The sequence below is a fragment of the Juglans microcarpa x Juglans regia genome, chromosome 3S (assembly GCF_004785595.1).
Source record: "Juglans microcarpa x Juglans regia isolate MS1-56 chromosome 3S, Jm3101_v1.0, whole genome shotgun sequence".
NCBI lineage: Eukaryota > Viridiplantae > Streptophyta > Magnoliopsida > Fagales > Juglandaceae > Juglans > Juglans microcarpa x Juglans regia.
Genome location: NC_054599.1, coordinates 15,608,542 through 15,631,345, shown reverse-complemented (window position 1 = coordinate 15,631,345; position 22,804 = coordinate 15,608,542). Strand labels below are relative to the sequence as shown.

The window sequence follows — 22,804 nt, the reverse complement described above, 5'->3', positions numbered from 1 at the left end:
ATCCAGGTTGACTGCCAAAGATATGTCTTGGCATCAAATAGAAAGAGTCCAAAATGAAAACTTTCTCTCGCATCCTGCAGATTCCTTACAATGGAAGAAATTTGACGTCGAATATCCATGGTTTGCTGAAGAACCTCGTAATGTACGTCTTGGTTTAGCAACGGATGGTTTTGATCCATTTGGCAACATGAGCACTTCTCATAGTACTTGGCATGTCATATTAATGCCCTATAACTTGCCACCTTGGAAGTGTATGAAAGATCCATATTTTATGATGACTCTACTGATACCAGGGCTAGGATCACCAGGGAATGAATTAGATGTATATCTGCAACCACTGATTATAGAGTTGAAAGAGTTGTGGGATCAGGGTGTTAGTACATATGTTGCAGCCTCGTCGGGGGAGTTCAAGATGCATCCTTCAGTGATGTGGACAATAAATAATTTTCCTGCATATGGAAATTTGTCTGGGTGGAGCACAAAAGGTAAAATGGCTTGTCCTGTTTGCAATAAAGATACACAGTCTCAATGGTTGAGTCATGGTAGGAAATTATGTTTTATGGGACATCGTCGTTATTTACCACATGATTATAGATGGCGTACAAATAGAGCGATGTTTGATGGAAGGGTTGAGCGCAGGGCATCACCGCCAGAGTTGACTGGGAATGATATTATCGTCCAGTTGTGGGATGTTTTAGAAAATAGATTTGGAAAAGATTCAGGGTTCGAAAGAGAAAACGACAAGCAGTGGAGTTGAATTGGACAAAAAAAAAATATTTTCTTTGAATTGCCATACTAGTCTACCTTGACAATACGCCACAATTTAGATGATATGCACATCGAGAAAAATATATGAGAGAATATATTGGGCACTCTGATGTCAATAGAAGGGAAGACAAAAGATACAGCTAACTTTCGTAAAGACTTAAAGGAGATGGGGATCAAACCGGAGTTGCATTTGCAAGATAATGGATCGTCAGCTTATATGCCCATCGGATGGTATACACTTTCAAATGATGAGAGAAAGAAATTTTGTGATTTGTTTATGAAAATCAAATTACCCGATGGCTATGCTTCAAACATGACAAGATGTGTTCGAACATATGATTGGAAAATAACTGGTCTCAAAAGTCACGACTGTCATGTATTTCTACAGAGTCTGTTGCCCGTTGGTGTGCGTGGAAATCTTACTCGAGATGTTCATACAACTCTCACAGAATTAGGGGAATTTTTCAGAGACATTTGTAGTAGAACGTTGAAAGTTGATGCATTGTTAAAAATGGAAGCTGACATTGCAGTAATATTGTGCAAATTGGAGAGTTTGTATCGGCCTTCATTCTTTGATGTAATGGTTCATTTGGCTGTGCACCTACCTCGTGAGGCTTTACTCGCTGGCCCAGTTCAGTATAGATGGATGTATCCTATTGAACGGTTTTTGAGAAAACTTAAGCGATCTGTGGGGAATAAAGCTCGTTCAGAAGGTTCGATTGCAGAGTCATATATTGTTAATAAATGGCATACCTTTTGTTCAATGTATTTTCGTAGGGCTGATACTAGATTTACAAGACCGGACCGAAATTATGAAGGTGGGCGAGAGATGGGAGTCTCATCGACATTTACTGTATTTTCCTAGACCGTGCGTCCCATAGGCGCACAAGGGGGCTACGATCTATGTTCGCAAGAGTTTGAAAGAGCTCGATGGTATGTCTTGAATAACTGCGCAGAGATTAATCAGTACTTAAGATTAGTGATGATTCTCTAAATCACTATTATCTTTAAGTTTATGTATAATAATATAGTATAACTTCATACAAATTAAACATGAACATGAACATGCACAATGAACATATACAACTACTTCGCTCGAATGGTATAACTGACGTAGAAAAGACGCTCGAAGAGGAATTTGCCTCGTGGTTTGAACATACGGTATTACTGTTAAGCCTCATTTTATAATACGAATTTCATACAACTAAACTCTACTTTTTTTTGTATATAATAATATTTATTGATATAGGTTGCAATGAAATATGGTGAAAATTCATCAGAAATCTCACCAGAACTGTATGCTCTAGCATGTGGTCCGTCCAGATGGGCTTTCCAGTACTCAGGATGTTTGGTGCGTGGATATAGATTTCACACAACTGATAGAGAAAGATACAGGAAAACTCAAAATTGTGGGGTCGTAGTCGAAGGAAGCCATGGGGATGATAACATTGACTTCTACGGAATTGTGAAAAATATCATAGCATTAAAGTATGTGGGGGGATATATGGTCTGGTTGTTTAAATGTAATTGGTGAGATGTCTCAAATCCTAGGTTGGGAGTGCGTAACGATGATTATTTTGTGAGTGTCAATACATCTCGCACATGGTATGAGGACGATCCTTTCGTTCTCGCTTGCCAAACGAATCAAGTTTTTTATTTAGATGATCCGGAGTACGGAAACCCATGGCGGGTAGTGGAGAAGTTTGCACCAAGAAATGTATATGATTACATTCCAGAGGCAGACGAACCACATGAAGAAGTTGATAGTCCAGCAAATGAAGAAGCATATCAAGAAAATGAAGTAGGCATCAATCTATTTGTTGATTTAAGCCAATATGATATGGTTCCATTGTGTAGAGAAGATGTTCAACCCGAAGTAATTGAGGGTGAAATATCGGAAGAAGATGAATGAACTGAAGTGTCTAGTGATGATGAGGGCAACTAGTCCAGCAAAACGAATAGTGAATGAATTTCAAACATAAATTTATGTAAGTAATATTAACATGTAAATATCTTTAACGATTGTTTGAATAATAATTTGTTACAATTTCAAATAGATATGCCTCTCAAACGCAAAACAACATGTGTGCCATCCCAATCCATTATTGACTTCCCATGTGGTTCACATGTCATCAATAGTAAACCAACATCACCAGGCCCAGAACAATGTATTTTATCAAATTAGATATCATATTTTATGCTCAATTTAAGTAATATATCTATAAAATAAATTAATTTAATTAAAAAGTTATGTTTTAATTGCTGTATACATAACTGTTGTAAACAAGCGTCGAGGTAGAGGCACTACGAGAGGTGTCTGCATAGAGAAAGTAAGGAAAATTGGTAAAATCAAAGTTGACATTCTTGATGATCACACTGGTGGTTCTGGAGATTCGGCAGCAAGGCTTGCTTCTTATGTTGGTACACTTACTCGCACGTATGCACTGATTTCTACATCCTCTTGGTCTAAAGTTCCCCAAGATGTGAAAGACCACATAAAAAACCGTTATTTGGTAATAACCTACATCTCAAACAACTAAGTATATAACATGTTACTTTCAAGTTATTTTGTATTTATAGTAATTGTTTATAATTTTCGAAAGGATGAGTTCGAGCTTAATTTTGACCGAAGAGAAGATGGATTAACGATTGAGGAACTGATGCCGAATGCATTTCGGAGATACAAAGGTTGATGCCATGCACATTATAAGAAGTTCAGTACTACAATAGAGGCGCGCCAAAATCCATTCCAAAATATTCCACCAAACGAATGGGAGAAAGTTTGTGATATGTTTTAAGATCCTGCTTATCAGGTAATATCGCTGCTGTCTTTTTTTAATAATATATCACAGATGTATTAAACATATAGACTAATATTTTTTTCTTTTAGCAACGGAGTACTGTGAACAAGCAAATAGATCAAATTTAAAGATAAACCATCATGCAGGTTCTCGATCTTTTCATTGTTTGTCTAACAAAATGGTAAGTTATTTTAGTGCCCGTTAAATATTAACATATAATACACATTTTCTAATTTAAGTTCTAATATAGATTTTCCTTTTACAAAAAGAAGAAAGTCTCGCTGACTATGATTTGACCCAATTGTATGCTAAAACACATAAAAATCGTGATGGTGTTTGGGCCAGTCCCGAAGCAGAGGCAAATTATGTAAGTTTAAGTTTTTTTAGTTTCATTGTCACATAATTTTTTTGTTACTTATACTAACTTTAATGTTTTTGTTTTTGTAGGACAAGATAATATCTCTTAAGGAAACTGTTGTGGATCCATCTGATGCATCATCTGTCAACGATGCTCAGATCCTTTCTCAAGTTCTTGGATCACGTTCTGGATATTTGAGGGGTTTAGGACGTTGCGTAAAACCATCATCACCATCATCATTATCCTATTCTCGAGTCAAATCGAATGATGACAAGACTAAGGAATTGGAGGAAGCAGCACTTGAGATAGAACGATTGAAGTTCAAGAAAAAAGAGCTGCTGGCCCGATTAAAGCAGCGGATTTGGAGGCAAGATTAGAAGAAAGGATGCATTTGAATAACCAAAAAATGTTTGAACAATTCCAGTCAATGATGTCCCAAAACTCTATGCCACCACCATAGTCTTCAAATTTATCTTTTCTTTAATTGCTATTATGATGTTCCAAAACATTTGAACAATTGATGTTTGAATTACAAATTGTGTAATATTAATATGATATTTTTAATTAAATTCTTATATGTATGATTAATACAGTTCGAACGGTAAATTATCATTTGTAATTTCATTCGAACGAAAACTACCACATTCGAACGACAAAATAGAAATACGGACGTTCGAACAATAAATTATTTGTTCGAACAACAGTTATGTGCAAAACTCCGTTCGAATCTGAGAGCAGGTCATTTTACAAATGAAGTGATTGTTATTCCATTAGTTTGGCTTTTCCATGATCCTTGTACTTCAGTTCAGGTATGCAAGCTTATTGCATGATGATCATTCTTCTTCGAATAGTAGGTTTTTCATTTTCAGCTTTCACTTAAGTTTATAACGTTGAAACCTTATTATAACCTATTTGTGTACTTCAATATGGTTGGGAGTGTGGAGTACTTAGTTAAGCACATTGGTTGCCCTAATTATGTAGAACTTACTCAATAAACAAATAGAATACTTCATTATTCTATTTGTTTATGAACTCTAATTTAGTTGGGAATGTGTAGTTGCTTGGTTATGTGACTAAATTTAATGCTTTGAAAGAGTCTCCTCATGATATAATTGTAAGACTTTTATTAAACATCTATGTCCCACACACCCATGTCCTAATGGGTTTAGACTAATTCAAATATTAGCACTTAATTAATGAGTATAGTGGAACAGAATACCTCTAGATTTAGTCATAGTGAGACACGAATATCTCTAGATTTCATGATGGCTAGAAGTGTGCATATATATATATATAGCACTAATGGGTTAAAGGATTCTCACCTACAACATAATTGTGCCTCTAGCCATCGGAAAACACTTGAAGGTGAAGTTACTAGGTAATCCTTCTCTCATAGTCAAGTCAGATACTTCATCAAGCTCAGATGGAGAGAGGTACGTCTTTTAATTGTTATTATTATTGTGGATCATAGAAAATTGAAGTCCAATTATTAATGTTCATGATAAAATATTTAACATGGTTATAGATATTTTATGATCTCGATAAAATAAATGTGTTTTGATTTTATATGGGCTCGGCATGTTTCTCTCGGATTTTTGTGACTTAAAACCCAGTGTTATCGTTGTTTTGATCAGAGAGAAAATCCATGTTGTTGTTTGGGAATTTAAAATTATTCTTTCGGTTCTCAGATAAATTTTTATGGAAAAGATTGGTTGCCCAAAGGTACAAGATTTTTCTTAATTTTGATGGAAAATCATTAAACTCCATAATAAATATGGGTATATGGAGTGAATAATTTGTGCGCCAAAATCTACTCCCAAACGAGGATTTTGATGGCACTACTAGTTCATCTATTAAAGTAAACTTGGAGTGAATAATTTTGTGTCAAGATCTATTCCCAAATGAGATTTTCTATGATACTACTAGTTCATCCATTAAAGTAGTTGGAATGAACAATTTGTGTATCAAGATCTACTCCCAAATGAGGATCTTGATGACACTACTAGTTCATCCATCAAAATTTAAGATCGGAGAGAACACTTTATAAGTCATAATTTACTCCCAAATGAGAATTCTGGTGATATAGTCAGTTCATCTACAAAGTTTAAAATTAGAGGGAACACTTTGTATGTCAGAGTTTACTCCCAAAGGAAAATTATGATGATACAAATAATTCATCCACAAAATTTAAAACTTGAGGAAATACTTTGTATGTAAGAGTTTACTCTCAAAGGAGAATTCTAACGATACAACTAATTTATCCATAAAATTTGGAATTGGAGGGAATATTTTATGTATTGAGGTTCACTCCCAAAGGAGGGGCCTTGATGACACTATTTAGTTGATCCATAATGGTTTAAATTCTAAATTGAAAATTGTAAGTAACATTTTGTGTGTTGGGATTCACTCTCAAAGGAGAGATCTCAATAACAGTATTAGTTCATTCATAATGGTTTAAATTCTATTATTATTTATGAGTGTCAAACTCAAAGCATTATTATAATCAAAATGTTTTTCTTGCTATAAGTATGTGGATATCATTACAAGATTTTCTGTATAGAATGACTCTAGTATAGAGAAATATAAGCATATTAGATTTTCACTAAAGCCTCGTTTGGGAATGACTCTAGTTCTAGGCCCTGGTTTACCTATTTTAAGTCTAAAATCAATTATTATTGAGAATAGTGGTAAGGGTCAGAAAGACACAATGTTTAAGAAGATAGAATTAATTACTAAATATCAAATTTTGAACTTTAGGAATGGAAATTATGAAATCTTCTTATTTTGTATAGAATTTTTTATTCCAATTGTATTATTATTTCGTCGAAATAATGAAATATGAACAAGTTGGTAGCATGGCTGTTAAATTGATACACATTAATTTTGTTAATTTGTATTGCAAAGCAATTGTATCTTCTGGGAAAGGAATGAAATGATGATCATGAAAATACATGAATTGTGTCAATTGAATTTTTGAAAGAAATAAGAACACATGAACGTTTATGTGCCCCAAGCGTAAGACATGATTCGGATGGAATGGTAAACTTTTTTCTGTGTAAGTTCCGAATCAAATCTTATAAATGTTGGTACTTATTTTTTTGTGATTAAACTTGAGTACAAATGTTCTTATTTTAATTTGTTTCAAAATGTCATTAATGTTGGTTCCAATATTTTTCCTTCCAATAAAATTTTTATTTTGCCTTCATAATAATGTTTTTATTAAAAGTTTTTCGTTTTCACTCATGAGGCATACACGTTGCAGGTTGGAGAGTGGTGATGGACGGTGGCTTTGACGGCGGCATGTGGTAGCATTTGGATTCGGTGCATTGGAGAGAATGACCAATACATTCTAACGGCGCTAGCTAGGTCTGGACCCAATATTCAAGCGTTATTTTTGGGAGGAAATCACTTGCTACAAAATCAATATTTCACAAAAATATTTTTTGTGACGGAACAGATGGAGCAAGCCCAAATTCATAAATGGATAGAATTATATATTCAATATGCTTACAAATGATAGTGAGAACTTTAATATATCAATAATATTATATATAGCTCGATTGATTAGCTACTCCTCAACTTTATAAAGTAAAAAAGAAAAAAAAAACCATGAAATTTGATAATTTGATTGAAACTAGCTAGTTAATTTGTGTTGTGTATATCATGCTATATTCCTGAATTCTGAATATCTGATTTTTGTGAAAAGTCAACAGCTATGAGTTTAATTCCCTCAAAAAGAAAGAAAAAAATTTAATTTCTTTTATAAATTCTGTTTCAATTAATCAATTATATATTTGTAATATATCCAAACCAAATTAATATAATTAAAGTACGTACTAAGAAAGCCGAATCCTTAGTCCTATGGTATTTGGTATGACAAACTACTAATTTGTCACAGCTAGCTTGTACTTAATGTGTTTCACAAATCATGTTGACCACATCATATAAATTGCAAACGTTAATTTTTCCAGATATATATATATATATATATATATATATATATATATATATATAGCTTTAAAGGAGTTCTCATGTCGATCGTCGAAACCTTTTGTTTTTTTCATGTTGCATGCTTATTTCTGTTGTACGTACAGACTATAGTACTGATCTAAATTTGGTTTTGGGTATGCTATATTCATGATCCAACCAAGCATATATAACAACGGGAAAAGAAAAAATAAGAGAAAACAACTGATCTTCTATATATATATATATGCCATGACAAAGTCAAAAGAAAATACCAAACTCAAGAAAAAATAAGGAAGACGAAGGAAAGCAACGACTTTGATAAACTTAATTACTCTTTTAGTTATTTTATTACCATGATAAAATAAAGCATTGATAGCTCAGATCTTACACATGTATCTTGAGAATTTTATCTTCCGATCCTAATCATGACGTCATAATCAGTACCCTAATAATAATGCATGGGCATGATCAATTTCCCCAGCCATATTTAAACTTATACTGGTTCGTTTTACTGTTAAGTAGGGAAATTCCAGTATCTTCTGCTTTCCAGACGCAATGGTTTCCACCGCACTCTCTCTTTGTTATTGCATCACTGACGGTGAAAATTCTGCTTGTAGACCCATGTCGCAGATCGCACCTGAAATTCATGCCGCGTGCAACATTGTATTTGAACTCATACTCCTGCTTTGGTAAAAGAATTTGAAGGGTCAGATCGATGTATGGTTTCTCGTTTTTGCAGTTGACGTTAAGCACTTTGTTGTCAAGTTGGTTGACGAACTTCACATGGTGCGTCCTCAAGCGGGGAGCCCTTGCCGCGCTGCTCAGGCCCAAGGCCAAGGCGAGGACGAGTGCAAGGCAATACAACTTGGCAATTCCCATGCGCTTCATTTTAAGATACCGACTGATGTGATGGAGGACAAGACGTTCTTTGGCTGAAATATGCACTTTTTGCACCTTGACAGCCAAAGAATGCAGCTCTGATCTCGATATTGCTACCAACGCACGTCCTAAACTGTTGATTCTACCCAACTTTATGTTGTTGTCTTTACTTGTAAACTTGTGGCCTGTCTCATTTTTAGGGCATGGAAAGGAATGCAAGGTCGAGCTTGATCTGCTATGAAGTATTGTTAGAAGCTAGTCGTACGGCAGACCACGAAAACTACGTACACGGCTTGAAGAAATGTCCATTTTTAGCTAAAATTTTCTATGGCTTTTAACCGCGGAGTGCAAGATTAGTAAATATATAATAGAAACAAACTATAAGACAAAGACCAGATCAGATCAGATGTTTCGGGTAATTGAATTGCCACATCAATATATTATATATGGAATTGTGATAATACATCTAATTTAATTAAACCCGTTAAAAAAATGCAAAAGATTTGATGACCCCTAATATTATCATACCGTACGTTAATGGAATCCAAATAATTTTTCTTGGTCAATTTAACCCAAGTGGGAACAAGTTTTATGCTTATCTAAGAGTACGTCGACTAGCTGAAAGATTAATATTTAGAGTGAAATCCGTCGGCGTCGACCCACCTGGCCTTCTATTAAATGGTCTCAGATATATTAATTATTAATTTGAAAGGTAGCATTGATCTTCTTCGTTGAATTAAGGTATAAATTTGCCCACTTTTCTGGCCTACAACTCCCTCAATATCTCAACTAATGATCTCTGCGTCAATCATGCATGGAATCAACTCGGCCATGCACCTATTTTGGATTGCTTATTTGCGATAATATATTTTTTGTTAAGCTTTTTCCATGCATGGCTACTCGACAGCCCTATGTTTGCGCAAGCTCCCATGCAAGACTAGATCAAGATGATTAATCTCCAACGTCGTGTAGCAGACTGCATATTGCCTTTTAGGAAACGACCCACCACTACATGATGAGAATATATATATGCCATTAATTAAATAGATATGATATGGAGAACAAGAAACAAAAAAAGCTTGGAAAGTACAACTCCAAATCCTATCTCCCAAGCACGTTAGCTCATAATAGCTAATTTGATTGAATACATGAAAAGATAATACACATGCAAGTGATGAGATTCCTTCATTGGTTACCTTCTCCTACTAATGCAATCGAGGTAAATTTCAATACAGCTGTAAGATCCAACTATTCCTATGTCGCAACACTTGTCTGGAATCGTGAAAGCCACATGATTGCAACATAAACGAATAAATAAGAGGTTGTGTGTGTGTGTGTGTGTGATTTATTAGAAAACAGAGCACATACACATATATATGGAGTAGTTATTTTCAATATATAAATATATATATATATTAACTTATTAATTATGAATATGACAATCTTGTATTAGTACTATAAATTACTACGTACGGCCATGAAAGACTATTGATGACTGGTGAGTCCATGAATAACAAAATGCTGGGGTTGTTAATATCATAAAATTGAGCTGTTCTCAGAGGATCAGGATACTTTGAGTACTAATTCCTCAGTAAATGCTGTACGGCATATAGTGTATTGCAATTTTGGGAATTTCTGGGTTGCATAGTCATTATAAATTAAACATTTGTAGATTTACAATATAGTGGTAATTGTCCCGATTTGTTTTAGGTTACACTAATCAATTTCAAGTGCAGGCTTATTGCATGTTTATCCTTGGTTAAGACATTAATGTTTTGATATATATTTTGATTGCTGGATTAACGAAAGACGTAATAATTAATTAAGGTGCTTTTTAAGGGAATTTTGTCAAATATGGCTATCATGCCAACTGAGTTAATGGACATGCCAGGCATTATTGATCAAAGCTTGTCATGTTGGATTTAATTTCTCAGTATCTATGAGTTTTGATCTAGAAGGAGTATTTGTGACGGATTATTTGCGACGAGATTGGACTCATTTTGATAGAAAATAATTATTTTCAAAGCAAATAACAAGCTATAAATAAATATTTTTCTTGTAGCGTGATTACATGCATATTTTAATTTATTTTTACTTTGTTAATGCTTGAGGGGAATGGGGAAATTCTTTAAATTCAATATGTTGAGCTTTGTCTTGACAATTTGCATACATATTTGTGAATTTACGTATAGAATCTGAAACTTTGTGAGCATTTTGTGGACAATATCCTTGTACTAGAGATATTTTGATCTTCGTGACATATTTCATGTCTTGGTCATGACATCGTAGTCTGTCGATATCCATAGTGGTATAATGAGGTCTTTATGACCGTTGGATGGCTGTCTTTGCGACATTGAGGAGACCGCTCATGCGGAATGGTCATGTGATGTCATACATTGGATATATTTGTCGCATTTATCGATTTCTCCAATCATACGTAGATAATATTTTATTTTGTTGGGAATATTGTATTGCTTGGATTGTCTCCTATTGATTTGTTGTTTGTAGTTCTCCGAAATATAGTATTTGAGGGTTGAATTTATTTGAGGAAAAAGGCATTGACCAAGCATTAACTCTCTGTTTTTTTTTTTTTTTTTTTTAAATGACATATCTGTGTTTTTGTTAGTGAAAGGATAGCGATTAAGGCAATGGAGATTTATTTATTTCGATCACGTTCTCCACATTTATTGTTTGAATAATAAATAATATTCTTTGTCCTAGATTTGGTTATTTCCAATCGGATAAATTGGCCACCACTTGAAGGAAAATCCATTTGAAATGTAACGTAATCAGTAGCATAATAGAAGATGACAAAATCAAAGATGAAGAATAACATCTCTTAGGTCCGGTTAGACAATAAGTTAAGATAAAAGTTGACAGTTAAATATAATATTATTTAAATATTATTTTTTAATATTATTATTATTTTTTTTAAATTTGAAAAAATTGAATTGTTTATTACATTAATTCGACAAGATAAATATGGAAAATAGCCAAATGCTGTATATCCCAGATTCCCAGCTCCCTGGCTGTGAACAACCGACCAAGTCCAGATTGCACTATTTTTTGTGCTATGCAGTCAATTGAATTCAAAAAACGAGGGAAAACGAAGCCAAGTACATGTATAATCAGCAATATCATATCCACAGTAAGATAAAACCAATTAACTATATAGAGCTCAGAGTGAGTGTCACAAAAGTAAACCAGAGTCCCATACCGTTCAACTAAAACTGAGTTCTACAAACAATGTGGGCTCGTTAATCTAATAAGACAGACAAATAAAAAACAAAAAAAAAAAGTGTAATTTTACATAGTTTCAAAATGTAAGAGATTAACGCATTGAGTTCCCAGTATCAGTTACTCAACAATTTCTGCTCCACTTCCCAGAGCAAGATGAAGAAAACCAAGAAACAAAAAAAAAAAAAACAAAATATTATTTTTGGTCCCTCCCGTTTGTCAAAACTAGAAGATATTTCAATGAATCCACACTTCTGTTCACCACCTCTCCCTTGGCCTCGGCCTGCCAAAATATCAAAGCGAAACACCATTAGTAGCATTTCGACACGTTTCGAAATATTTCACCACCAAAAGGTGCATCTACCACACAAGTTGTAGAGAAGAAAAGAAAAATGTGTGCATTTCTGAAGGTTTATCAGCATCCAGAATTGATAGCAAAAAAGATTTCTGGATTTTCAATTTAAGTGCAAATTATTCCCACACGGCTCTTGCAACTCTTATCTTTCTACTTGATATAACTCCCCACCCAAATAAAGTTCGGTGTTACCCACTTGCCACAATACAACTTCATATCCTTACAGTTCTAATCAGGATTCTGTATCTCAACCAATTCCAGAACTTCTCCAGTTATATTTCAGGAAATTGATAAAAATTTTAGTTCCGGCCCCTGTTTCAATTTCTGAATTCAATATTGAACATCTGAACATCATTCTAGGAGAAAATCAACATAAGCAATGCATCTGATAGAATAACCATACCTGTCTAAGTCTCGGTTACCATGAAATCCTCTATCCCTTCCAGCTCCAAAGGATCTTCTGCCATCAGCAGACCTTGTCCACACATCCCCTGTGCCGCGCGATCGAGGCCTATCCATGAACTCCAGATTTCTCGTTTCCTCAATTGACCCAGATTGAGAAGGTGGCCTCTCAGGAAAGCCAGCCACCCTGCCTGCTCCAGAACTAGGCCTGGAACCAGGCCTTTCAACCGCTTTCTGCCCAAAGCGAACTTTAACATCCAAATCATGAATCAGTGCTTCCAATTCCGTTTCTTTGAGACGTATTATATTGCATAAACTGGATTGGTCTCCACTAGACTCTTGCAGAGATTCCCTGTTTGCTTCCGAGGTAGATTCCCTCTGAAATTCCTGCTTTAAATGATATAATTCTTCTTTCAATTTCTTTTCCTCCTCTGTTTCAGGCCTGCAGCATTTTTCCTTTATAATTAAACACTGCATGTTCATAGGAGATCCATACCTCACATAACATCAAACAAAATTGACAAGCAGTGGTGTGCACAAACAAGCACGTAGGAAAGGGCATCCAAAATCAACCAAAGGGCCAAGTTTACAAAATGATACATCACTAAAGAGATATTGAAGGAAGCCTTAAGCTGCAAAAGCTAGAAAAGGTTCTAGTAAATCAGTATGACATAAATAGCATAGATGCAAGAATAAAAAATTTGATTGGATGCATATCCAATGGTGTATTTTCATCATGATGCAGGATAATAATAAACAAATTAAGGAAATTCATTGTTTTGAATTCTGGTAAATAGAGGGGAAAAGCCCCTGCATACTTTACGAATGGTTTATACCTGCACAAAACACTGGAGGAGTATACAAGAGATACTGGGAACTAGAATGGTACAAAGGCACCTATCAAAAAAATGAACAGTACAAAGAAAAACTTTTTTTTCAAGTCATCCAAGGTTTTCACAAGGCAAAAGGCAAGCCCTGGTATACAGGAAGTATACACGAGTTCACCTAATCAAAAATAGGAAAAGAGACAAGGAAATTATGGAAATTCAGCCCCCTTTTTTTATGATGATGGGGGAACCACCCCACAGCAGAGCCTTTAGGACGCACCCATGGAACCTAAACTCCCGGGGAGACTAGCACAGCAACCCACTGCCATGGCCTCTCACTTAAATCGCAGTTTCTTCCCACGGGGAATCGAACCTGTGACACGGGGCACATGCACACAAGTTCACCCTCACCACTTGGGCTACCCATGGGTGGGTAAACTCTATAGAAGCTACACAAAGGAACAAAGTAATAAAAAAGAAAGTTTTAGGCTACGTTTGGATAACGAGATGATCTGTGAATAGTAGTTAAAAAAGTAATGAATAGTAGTAAAAAAGTAGCGAATTGTGAATAGTAGCAAACTGTTTGTGAATAGTAGTGAAGAAGTCTCACAACCACAGCCTTAGGGTGTGTTTGGGTAGTGCGAGTACTTGAGATACTCTCGCTACTATTCTTTACTTAATTATTATTTTTCACCTATTTTTTTACTATTCATTACTTTTCACCTACTTTTTACTACTATTCAATATTTTATTATTACTTTTTTATTACTTTTTCACTACCATTCACAAACATTCTCAACACTTCTCATGTATTCTCACTATCCAAACCAAGCCTTAAACTCCTCTAACGTCCTCTCACGATCCTCAAAATTTCTATCATTCCTTTCCCTCCAAATACACCATGCTAAAAAAATGGAGACCATTGCTACAATTTGGGGACTACCACATAATAGTCCTCTCCAATTGGACTACTTCACTTACCAAACACAGCCTTAAACTCCTCAAACATCCTTTGATCCTCAAAATTTCTATCATTCCTTTCCCTCCAAATACAACATGCTAAAAAATGGAGATCATTGCTACAATTTGGGGACTACCACATAATAGTCCTCTCCAATTGGAAAGTGATCTACTACTATCCTTTTGGGCATTACCCAAGCCACTCATATTCAATTGAAAAAGTAAATCTACTACTATCCTTCAGAGTTGCTTGTGATATCTTCAAAGTTCTAACCATCTCTCTCCCTAAATATACACCATATCAAGCAAACCAGGGTTGCCTTCCTTAATATCTCACTATGGTATCTCTCAAGCCATCTCTTCCAACCCATTGATAGGTCTGCCAGCCTTCTTGGCATCACCCAAATCAGCCAAAAAAAATAAAAAATTGGAAACAGCTTTGCATAATGTGCCAGCAACATCACAGTGTAATAAAAGATGATCCACATATTCCCTGCCCCCGTATACATATAACATCATGCGACCACCATGATGCGTAGAGCCTTTTTAGAATATCCTACATAAGGATCTTACCAAATGCAGCCATCCAAACAAAGAAAACAGTTCTCAAGAGAGCCTCGCTCCTCCATACTACCTTGGATTGACCAACAACCTTGGAATGACCAGCTTGACTTTTCAGAATCTTAGTTCCTGAAAATGTGCAGCTTTTTTCTCCTTGGAATTCCCCACAACACCCCTATGCAGAATCTCAAAATACAATCACAGTCCATGACCCTTCAGAACCTTTGCATATGACCATTTGCCAGCCACCTTGGGCAGCAATTCTCGAACATCATTTTACACAGCTCTCAAAGAAGATTCCCGTTTCGTTGTCTTTGACCTGCTTAATCTTCTGTGGAGATACTATTCTTTGGAATAGAGCCCACAAATGTCTGGAAGAAAGCTTAAACCTTGTGGAGTTCGTCTCCAAAGCAGTGTTGGTATAATCACCAGGCACACTTAGGTTAGGTTTGGATTGAGAAACACTCTCAACCCATCTCATCTCATCTCATCATTACAACTTTCACAAATTTCCACATAAAATACAATAAACAATTCAACTTTTTCAAATCCCAAAATAATAATAATATTAAAAAATATTATTCTAACAATATTTTATTCAACTTTTAACTTTTATCTCAACTCATCTTATCTCAACTCACTATCTAAACCTAACCTGTAATACCACTCGAAGCCTAAGCACAAAGCACAAGCACAAGCACATGCCTAATCGAAGTAAAGCGCACATTTTAAAAATAATTTTTTTCTTTTTTTTTTTTTTTCCTTTCCTTTAATATTTTCTAATAAAAAGTTTCATAAAATACAATATAAACGATTGAAAAAGCAAGGTAATAAAATATTTAGTCTCTTAATAAATTCATGACAATCAAGTTGATCAACTAATTGTACAAAATGTAAACATAATATTCTACATACTAATCAAAATATGCATAAGTTATAATAGCCATAATCAAAATAAAGTAATGGTTGAATGTAATGGCCAAAAAAGAACAAGAATTGTAGACATTGACTTCTATACTTACATAAGCAACACAATACGATCCTAAAGTGTATAATCATCCTCATCGTTAAGCATTGGAGCATCATCCTTATGTCTTTTTTGCACCCCAACTAGGTGTTTTCTCTTATACACATCCAGTGTACTTAGCTACACCTATTGGTATTAATAAGTTTTTACTTATAAAAAACAAATCATTGTTATTAAAAGATTTGTAACCCTCATCATATTCCGCAACTACAACTTATAAATTAATGTTCATAAAGAGAGTAATGTCGAAATTGATTTATATACAATTTTTTCACAAAATAAAAATAAAAACAAAGCACACTTTGTTTGTCGTTAGCAAAGCACTTCAGCCTTACAAATTTACACTTGAGCACACTTTTACCAACACAGCTCCGAAGGACTTCTAGATGTTTCCAGCTCTTCCAAAATGGCAATGAAACCCTTTTGCTACCCCCACCCACCATATTACTGAAACCACATACCTTCATTAACTGTTTTTTTTAGGTTAAAGAAATTTATTAAACCAAGTAATTGGGCATAGCCCAAGTACACAGTGAGTATACAACCTTCATTAACTGTTAGAGCCACACTAGAGAATGTATGCCGAGCGCCTGAGGATTCTATGCAATCTTTCTAAATTTCTGCCTGAGAATGCATTCCATATTGGATATAAACCAAGAAAACTAAGGCCATGTTTGGTTAATTTTTTATTTAAAAAGATTTCAAAAGTTTTTCAAAAAACTTATCAAAAAAAAAAAATTCAACTTCAATCCAAACATCTTTCAATCTCAAAAAAGTTTATATTTCAACTTTTTCATCCAATCATTTGCCTAAATTTCAGTGAAAAGTAAAAAACACAAAAATTAAAACAACTTTTACAAAAACTACCCTAAGAAAATTATAAAACAACTTTTCAACTCCATCTATCCACACTACAAATCAAATACAAAACATATTTAGAAAAAAAAATATTATTCAAATTTTCCCATCTATTATCACAAAACCCAATAAACAATACATCAAAAAAAATTCTCAAACATTCTCAAAATTTCTCTTAACTGAACATACCACCCTAGCTCTTCCTTGAGATACCGAGTGGAGATCTATAATTTTTGAACTTGTCACCTTTTCAGGTGCTGTTACCCTTGCACCATGGTCCTCATTACCATTTGCATATATAATTATCAATTACTTGTGTGCGTGTGCGCGTGCACACACCCATGCGTGAGTGTGGGTGTATGTGTACATGCGTGCACTGGGAGGGGCAATTACAAAGACCATTGTGTACTGCAATGATAAAAGTTAAGACTCTGCCTGCTAAGCACAATGCATGGGTTCGACCATGTTGTTATCAGTAATGTCTGTGCATGAGCTTGTTGGGTATAGAGTGTTTGGCCTTAAAACACTTTATAGAACAAGGAATTAGTGTTGTTGTGGATGAGTCTCCAACCCTGTTTCTCTGCCAACTTGAATGCCTCAAAATCCTTAAATCCCATTCGTCCTGGGAACTTTGAGATGCACAATCTGTTCCAACTAACTCAATGGAATCTTCTTTCATCTCCCCTCAGTCCCCACCAGAATCTTGCAAACATGCTCTCAAATTCCCTACAGAAACCTTTAGGCAGTTTGAAGCAACTCATTGTATAATTAGGAATGGTCTGTGCCACTGCCTTAATAAGTACTTCCCGGCCTGCCTGTAACAAGAGTTTCTCCTTCCAGCCTTCTAACTTAGCCCATATTCTTTCCTTAATGCCTCTGAACATGTGCTTTTTTTTATCTGCCCACAAAAGAAGGTAAACTCAAATATTTTTCATGATGTCTAACTGATTGCACTCCCCAAACGTTTTTGTGGAGTCATAAATGGGGCTGATTTCTACTTCTCCAGATCTGGAACAGTTCAAATCCTATCTCAAAAGAGTCCTAGCAGGCTGTAACAGACTCCTATTGATGCACAAATTCTTCTAAAACAACCCAAGTGTGGATAGCCTCCATCTAGAGGGTTTCTTGGCACCTAATCTAGTTCTAACTTATAAGGGCTACTGGCTAGTTTCCAATTCTCAGGAATTTAACAGCTATAAATCATGGGCTTTGGCTAGGAAATATTTATGCTTATCCATTCATATACAGGCCTAATGGACCAAATCTACTCTATTTTGAATCTAGGTCTATAGTTTCATATCCAATCCTATTTCCTCAAACTAGATCCTCAAATAATAGGCACACGCTAATGTGCCCAATAAAATAATCTTCATTCTAGCCTTAACAAACAAAATTAGGGCCGTGGCCCAAACTTATAAGATCTTTATCCAACCTTATAAAGTCTGGGTCTGGGTGTTACATGCAAAGATGGAACCAGGGGGACCGCAGGGGCCATGGCCCCCCTGGTTTTTTTAATTACTTAAATGTGTATAAATATATATATATAACTGAAAAATTACTTTTATAGTATTTAATGTATATATAATTGAAAAAAAAAATTAAATTTGGTCTCATCAAAATTAAAAGCCATCTCCATATAGTTGGGAAGTTGTAAAAAATTCAACATGTTTAACCTACAGTCTATTATAACTGTGTATAGAAAAAAATCAATTTAATGTATGGTATGGGATGTTGTTTTATTTATGTTTCTTAAATTTCCCAAATGAATTTCAATCCTATTGAGTTGTTTTGTTGTAATCATTACTTAATACAATTGGATTTAAACATCTTGATGTGGGTTGATTTCATATTTGTGTTTCTCAAATTTTCGGATTTGAGTGGGTTATAAAGCATATACATATTTTATGCTCTCTGTGATTAAATATGAATACAACTATTTATGTTATGGAAAGTTGTAAAGAAAACTAGATAATAATTTTATCTCAATAATAAAAAAAGAGTAGGTCAATATCCCATACTCTTTTAATTTTGGACTCCGCACGGGGTAATGGATTAAACATACTCAACCCCATTTAGTTATGGTTCTGTCCCTGGTTACATGTACTTGGGCTACTCCTATTATTTTATTATTATCAATAATCAAAAGGCACAACCAAAGTACACAGGAAATACGTAAGAAAGACACATATATAGAAGGAAAAAAAAATACATTAATTTACGTAGAAAAGTCCACATGAGAAGGGTATTATGAAAAAAAAAAATGCTTTATATAGTTTTAAAATCAAACATTAAATCTAAATGCATACATGTCAAAGAAAACTACTCTCAAAAAGAAAGGAAAGCTTCCCAAGCCCTCTTATTGTTCCACATCCTATTTAGCCATTTCACCAAGCAATTAAACTTGGCAAGCAGATAAAAGCTGAAAAGATAAAAGAGCTTCATTTTTTTTTTTTTTATAAGTAAATAAGTAGCTTTATTGAATGGAATGAAACTAGGCAAAGCCCCAGTACAAAGGAAGTATACAAAGTGAAACACCTAATTACATTCTAGTGAGCTGAAATGAAGATAGAAACTCATGGACATTCCCACCCTTCAATACAATAGCAGAAAACCACTGTAAAAGAGAGAAACCCTTGTATATTATGGTGAGTCGTTCATCAATTCAGCATGGCTTACACTGCAGCAATGGAGTTAGCCCATCCAGGCATAATTATATCCAAGCTGTAAACATTTTGCCACAATGCCTTAGCAATTGCTTGGAACATAGTTCAGTACATTTAAAAAGAAAGTGATCTTTCTGATAGATTAGGAATTGAAGAGCATGCATATGTAAAAACACGAGTGCTACCCAACAGTATGTGAAGGAACCTTCTTTTTTTTTTTTTTTTGATAAGTTAGAACTTTATTAAGCATAATGAAATAGGCGAAGCCGAAGCCCGAGTACACAGGAAGTATACACAAGAAACACCTAGTTACATTCTAAAACTTAGAGAAACGACGACAAGAACTCATTTACAGCCCCACCCTTGAGTACAATAGCAGAGAACCAGCAAAGTAGAGTGCTTATAAAAAACTTCCATAATAACCTTCTTGAGAGCATTATGATAAAGCACACATCAAATTCATGGCGAAATTAATTAAAACCATGTCTAAACTCACTGTATCAAGACCTCTTAAAACTATATACTAAATACTAAATCATCAAAATAATGGCACAAGCTTTTCAGTGAAATTATTTTAGCCGTATCAAAAGGTCAAAATTGATGCCTATGCTCCTTGTTCTTGATTATTAATAAAATTCATCGTACCTATAAATAAATAAAGGTCAAGTTAAGGAAGCAAATACAAGATAGCCCTTTTTTTTTAAGGTTGACGAAACTGTAAAGATAACTATAGGGTCCTCCCCATGTAAATTCATCACATTCTCATCTTCCAAATTAATCAATGACATTATTTCGGCTAATCTACAGCAAACAAATCTTAACGAGCTCCACTCGATGACATACAACCAGCTTGGGATAACGTATTAAAATCACTAGCAAAGCCACTTGAAAATTTGGCAATGCAATGTCAGAAAGAATGCAATAGTACGGACCTGTCGACGCTGCGATGCTCCAATTCAAGATCAATCTTCCTCCAATCTTTACCTCGCTCCTCAAGCAAAACCTCCCTAGGCTTGGCATCACCAAAAGGATTCACCTTAGGCCTCGGCTTGACCACATTCTCAAAAACCTGCTGCAGCCCTTGACCCTCAGAGTGGCTTGACTGTGCGCTGGAAGGCCTGCTCGAGTGTGCACTTGTCGGTGTACTTGCTTTCTTAGCCTCAATATCCGATTCCATCTTCTTCCAATCCAAACCCTTCTCCGCTAAAACCTGCTCCCTAGGGCGTGCTGCACCAAACGGGTTCGGCTTATTCGAATTCACCACGACCACCGGCGTTTCATTAACGCCCAAATGCCCTCTAGGGGATCAAATACCAATCTAGGCCGTTCCCGGTCGCTCTCACGAAACCCTCCGCCTCCTCTAGTCCAGCGTTCGGGCTCCTGACCCGAATCTCGAAATCCTGACCCGAATGTGGAAGATTTAGCAGAAAGAGGCTTTTTCCCAACCGCCCAATTATCAATGTCATCAGCCCTCGACCCGCCACCAAGAGACCCGTACCGATTATTCCGACCCGATTCGAGTGAAGGCGGCAGAGGTTTCTTCGTCAAGGCCCAGTTGTCGACCTCGTCCGCCCTCGAAGGCTGATCCAAATCCGAAACCCTAGACGGAGGGGGACCCCTACGTTCCTGATCAAATCCACCATAGGGCCTACGGGAGCCACCGCCCCAGGAACCATCTCCTTCGTCCCGGTCCCTGCCCCGGCCTGATAAAGAACCGGACCGCCCGTACGAAGAGAACCCGCCTCCGAGCCCACCGTACTGCATTTCCTCGGCAGAGCGCACTTTGGGACCGGTCGGGAGCCGGACCATCTCTTCGGGGGTCAACCCTTGGTTGTTTTGGGTTGAGCCGCGGCCACCGGACAGCGCGGAGTAGGAGGCCATGTTGAACTCGGATAAGGTCATCTTCTTCTTCTTGGGCTTGGCTGTCGCGGCTTCTTTGAGGCTAGGGAATTTCTGGGACAAGGACTCGGCCGCAGCCGCAGCAGCCGCCGCAACCTCGAGCTCTTCGGCTTCGACATCGGCGGCCCAGGCTCCGATGTTACCCCAGGGTTTTGTCGACATCTCCTTTCTGGCTCAAGATCTGGCTACAAATAGGAAGAGAGAGATAATAAATGGGAAATCGTTGGTTTACGCTCTTTTTTCCTTTAATGTTCTTTTTCAATTATTGAGCCGGGGCTCCTTTAGTGGAGCCGGAGCTCCGGGAACACGAGAAGAAGAGGGGATTACAGAAGACAGACAGCGGGGGAAGGAGTGTTTAAGGTTGTAGTGTGGCGAAACGAGGTTGTGAGGAAAATCTAACGTAGGGCCTAAGCAATTGCGTCTATTTCTTTTTTGGATTAATCTTCCGCTATCTGAGATTTATTTATAACTGTATTTCTTTTTTGGGATAATTCATAATTGTATTCTTATATTTAGTTCAATTCGTTAATAAAAAATTTTATTTTTAAAGCTTCGTTTACATTTAAAATTTACCTCAACTCATATCGACTCATCTCATCTCATCATTGTAACTTTCTCAAATTTTCACGCAAAATATAATAAACAATTTAACTCTTTCAAATCTCAAAATAACTTTTTTTAAATTCTCACACGAAATATAATAACTGTATTTCTTTTTTTGGAATAATTCATAATTGTATTCTTATATTTAGTTCAATTCGTTAATGAGAAATTTTATTTTTAAGTCTGCGTAGAATTTCTTATTATATGTAGTAATTTAATTTGAAAAAAAAAATAATTTAAATTTTATAAAATCAAATATTAATATTTAAATAATATGAATAGTTGAATGATATATTCTATACATTATAGTATCACACTCATTTTTTAGTATTACTATCTTCCAATATAATTTATTATTTATAAATAATAATAAAAATTATAAATTGGTTTGAAAACAAACTCATGATTATATCAATATCTAATTATATTTATGTAATCCTTTTATTCATATATCTAATTGAAATTATGTAGAAAAAATGTCACAAATGAGAGTATGTTAGGAAAACAATATACCATATTTCATACTTAAACGTACTAACAACAATATTGGGAGCAAAAGCTCACAAAATATAGCGAACTACATCTTCTTTGTTGGTGATTGAACAAAACAATGAGATCAATCAGTTCATTTACATTT

At 35.4% G+C, this 22,804-nt stretch overlaps 2 protein-coding genes across 2 annotated transcripts; both read right to left on the bottom strand.

Moving 5' to 3' along the window:
• Positions 1–8,037: 8,037 nt before the first annotated feature.
• LOC121258578 lies at positions 8,038–8,899 on the bottom strand. The gene has a single exon (XM_041160115.1). It carries the CDS (start codon positions 8,782–8,784, stop codon positions 8,365–8,367), a length of 420 nt encoding a protein of 139 aa, XP_041016049.1. The 5' UTR covers positions 8,785–8,899; the 3' UTR covers positions 8,038–8,364.
• A 3,017-nt stretch (positions 8,900–11,916) lies between these two features.
• On the bottom strand, positions 11,917–21,972 carry LOC121257725 (eukaryotic translation initiation factor 4B2-like). Its single transcript, XM_041158904.1, is given in 4 exon segments — positions 11,917–12,295; positions 12,771–13,211; positions 20,598–20,967; positions 20,970–21,972. Coding segments are annotated over 4 exon segments (1,593 nt in total). The 5' UTR covers positions 21,727–21,972; the 3' UTR covers positions 11,917–12,270.
• Positions 21,973–22,804: the final 832 nt, after the last annotated feature.